The sequence below is a fragment of the Salvia miltiorrhiza genome, chromosome 1 (genome assembly GCF_028751815.1).
Source record: "Salvia miltiorrhiza cultivar Shanhuang (shh) chromosome 1, IMPLAD_Smil_shh, whole genome shotgun sequence".
In the NCBI taxonomy this organism is placed as follows: domain Eukaryota; kingdom Viridiplantae; phylum Streptophyta; class Magnoliopsida; order Lamiales; family Lamiaceae; genus Salvia; species Salvia miltiorrhiza.
In genome coordinates this window covers 59,175,601-59,178,598 of record NC_080387.1, presented here as the reverse complement: position 1 = coordinate 59,178,598, position 2,998 = coordinate 59,175,601, and the positions used below count along the sequence as shown (strand labels likewise).

Sequence of the window (2,998 nt, the reverse complement as noted above, 5' to 3'; positions counted from 1 at the left end):
TGCGAAATCAATTTGGAGACTTGGTGATCACAACCACTCTTACTCTTATAGCAGTGTGTTTGTAACCGTCTAACAAAAGAATATTTGATGTTTGAGGTCAAATATCTCAAATTCGAGTCTATCGTATCGTCACGCATCCATTAAAATTATTAGAGCAAGCAATATTGTATACATTAAAAATATTAACGTTAGAGTGATACCTTATTTCATTACATTATACCGAGTTTTGATGCAAAGCAGATCCCGTATTTCAGAACAACATTTCATCCTGTAATCTACGTAGTTTGGTTAGATGGTAGGCATTTTTACGCAAACAAGATCCACAATTATTAGAATAGATTGCGGTGACGCATAGGTAGTTATGTCAACTCTAAATTCACTCGAAAATACAATCCAAGACGACCTCGGTCGAGGTGGAGTCTCGCACGTGCACACAATTTATTCCACTTAACAAATCAGTGAAAACGCGTGCCTAATCAAGTACACAACAGCGCACCATAATTTCGAGGACACTTACCCCAAACAGGCATCGTAAATTCGTTAAATCTGTGGCTCAATAAATAAAGAATCCATCTATATATACACCACACACGTAACCTCCCCTTCTTCCTTCACACCACACTCCCATCCTACACAAAATGCGCACTCTCACACTCACTGCGTCTTCTATCTAACAAAATATACTATCTTCCTTTCATACCTGATTTCCAGCCATGGACTTGAGCCATATGACGTTGGAGATTTTCTCCAAGTTGGAGCAGAAGTGGTTGTACCAATGCGACGGTAAAAAAACGCGTGTTTTGAGCATCGACGGCGGGGGAACCACCGCCATTGTCGCCGGCGCCGCCTTGGTTCACCTCGAGGAGCAGATCCAAGCGCGAACTGGCGATCCCGCCGCTCGGATCTCTGATTTCTTTGACATTGCTGTCGGTACTGGAATCGGCGCTCTCCTCGCCGCGATGCTCGTCGCCGACGCCGGCTCCGGCCGCCCGCTCTTCACCGCACGCGAAGCCGTCGATTTCGTGGCGGAGAATCAGAGAGAGATGTTCAGAGTGACGCGCGCCTCCGCCTTCCGGCGGCAGATTAGGTACTCGGGCAAGAGCATGGATGCGGTGCTGCGGGCGGCGTTCCGGCGGAGCAGCGACGGGAAGGATTTGACGCTCAAGGACACGTGTAAGCCTCTCCTCGTGCCGTGTTTCGATTTAAACAGCTCGGCGCCGTTCGTGTTCTCCCGCGCCGACGCCGCCGAGTCTTCGAGCTTCGACTTCGAGCTGTGGAAGGTCATCCGTGCCACGTCGGCGACGCCGTCGATGTTCAAGCCGTTCAGGCTGACCTCGAGCGACGGCAAGACCTCCTGCCTGGCGGTGGACGGCGGACTCGTCATGAACAACCCCACCGCCGCCGCCGTCACACACGTCCTGCACAACAAGAGAGATTTTTCGTCGGTAACCGGCGTCGATGATCTGCTGGTGCTTTCGATCGGCAACGGCCACTCGAGCAGCCCGCAGACGACGAAGCTCCGCCGAGGCGGCGACTGCTCGACGGCGGCGGTCGTCGGCATCGTCCGCGACGGCGTCTCCGAGACGATCGACCAATTGCTCGGCAACGCATTCTGCTGGAATCCGAATGATTACGTCAGAGTTCAGGTAAAATTTCTCGATTAACATCAAATCACAAATTCATTTTTCCGTTGATGACGGCCTGATCAACGGCCTAACGGCGTCAACTTTCAGGCTAACGTCGGGGTTTCGAGCGCGGCGGAGGTGCTGGCGGAGAGAGGGGTGGAGTCACTGCCATTTGGCGGGAAGCGTCTGCTGACGGAGACTAACGGAGAGAGAATCGTAGGGTTTGTGCAGCGGCTCGTAGCAACGGGGAAGAGTAGCTTGCCGCCGAGCCCGAGCAAGGAAACTGCCGTAAATCCGCTAGTTGACGGCCGTTAGTTTTTGTTTAAAAATTAATTTCGAGTATTTTGTCCTTTTTCTTAATTTCAGTTTTTAATTAGTGGGGTTACTCTCGACTTTAACCCGTAGCCAATATAATTAAATAATAAAAAGCTAGTGCTACTACTGACCGTTTAGCATCTAATTATATCGTGATCTCTTATTTTCTTGCCTATCGTTAATTATATATCATTATGTAGCATTAGGTATAGGTATCTTTCGGTTGTCTAGCTAATAATAATCGAATGGATAAATTTGTGATTAAAATTACAATTTCAAATCTCACTAACACTTAAGATTGTGTTCATCAAATAAAAATTTTCCTGTACAATTTAGTTTCGAACACTTGATTTTCAGACGATTATCTGTAAGACTGCCAATGTGGTTAATGTATATTTACTACTCCCGAATTACAAAGAGTCGATGGTTAATAATAACTCCAAAGTACGCGGGTGGTATTTTAATTCTATCACATAATTATGTGCTATTTTTTCTTGGATTAACGTTGAGTATTACTCCAATATATAGGGAACGTACATGCAATTACTATGGAACATAATGAAAGTAAATTAATTATTTATAAAGTAATTGTCCTGTTTCGGATCTCATTAAATGCTGAACATTTATGCATTTATCTACTTCTATACTTGTTTTCTTTTTCTTTTCCCGAAAGGTATTACCCTATATACGAGTTGATTGGTGAAAACTGTTTCCACATATTAATTGCTCATTGAATAGTAGAATCTAATCTGAGATATCACCGTACATAAGTCGGGTCATTTTTTATTTCTTTTATATAATCTAATTAAGAGAGCAAATATTTTACTGATAAAGTGATAATCATGTAATGTAATGTAATGTAATGGCAGACTCAAACTTAAAATTTTTAACACAAGATATTAATTACAATTAACACTAAACCAACACGTGCATATATTATTCGAATCTTTTAGATAACTAACGGATAGTGTATGTTGTATGTATAATTAATGTTACTTTTTGAGATAAAAGTAAAAAATTATAAATATAATACCCTATGTTCCATAAAAACATGTATA

The 2,998-nt window shown here is 43.5% G+C and overlaps 1 protein-coding gene across 1 annotated transcript; it reads left to right on the top strand.

Annotated features, from left to right (window-relative positions):
• Window positions 1–576: 576 nt before the first annotated feature.
• Window positions 577–2,088, top strand: LOC130999228 (probable inactive patatin-like protein 9). The gene is made up of 2 exons (XM_057924738.1): window positions 577–1,646; window positions 1,734–2,088. The coding sequence occupies exons 1-2, from the start codon at window positions 714–716 to the stop codon at window positions 1,938–1,940; spliced, it is 1,140 nt and encodes a 379-aa protein (XP_057780721.1). The 5' UTR covers window positions 577–713; the 3' UTR covers window positions 1,941–2,088.
• Window positions 2,089–2,998: the final 910 nt, after the last annotated feature.

Coding starts and splice junctions, on each gene's coding strand:
- LOC130999228 (XM_057924738.1), top strand. CDS start 714: ATGGACTTGAGCCATATGACGTTGGAGATTTTCTCCAAGTTGGAGCAG. Junction 1,647..1,733: donor ATGATTACGTCAGAGTTCAG/GTAAAATTTCTC, acceptor GTCAACTTTCAG/GCTAACGTCGGGGTTTCGAG.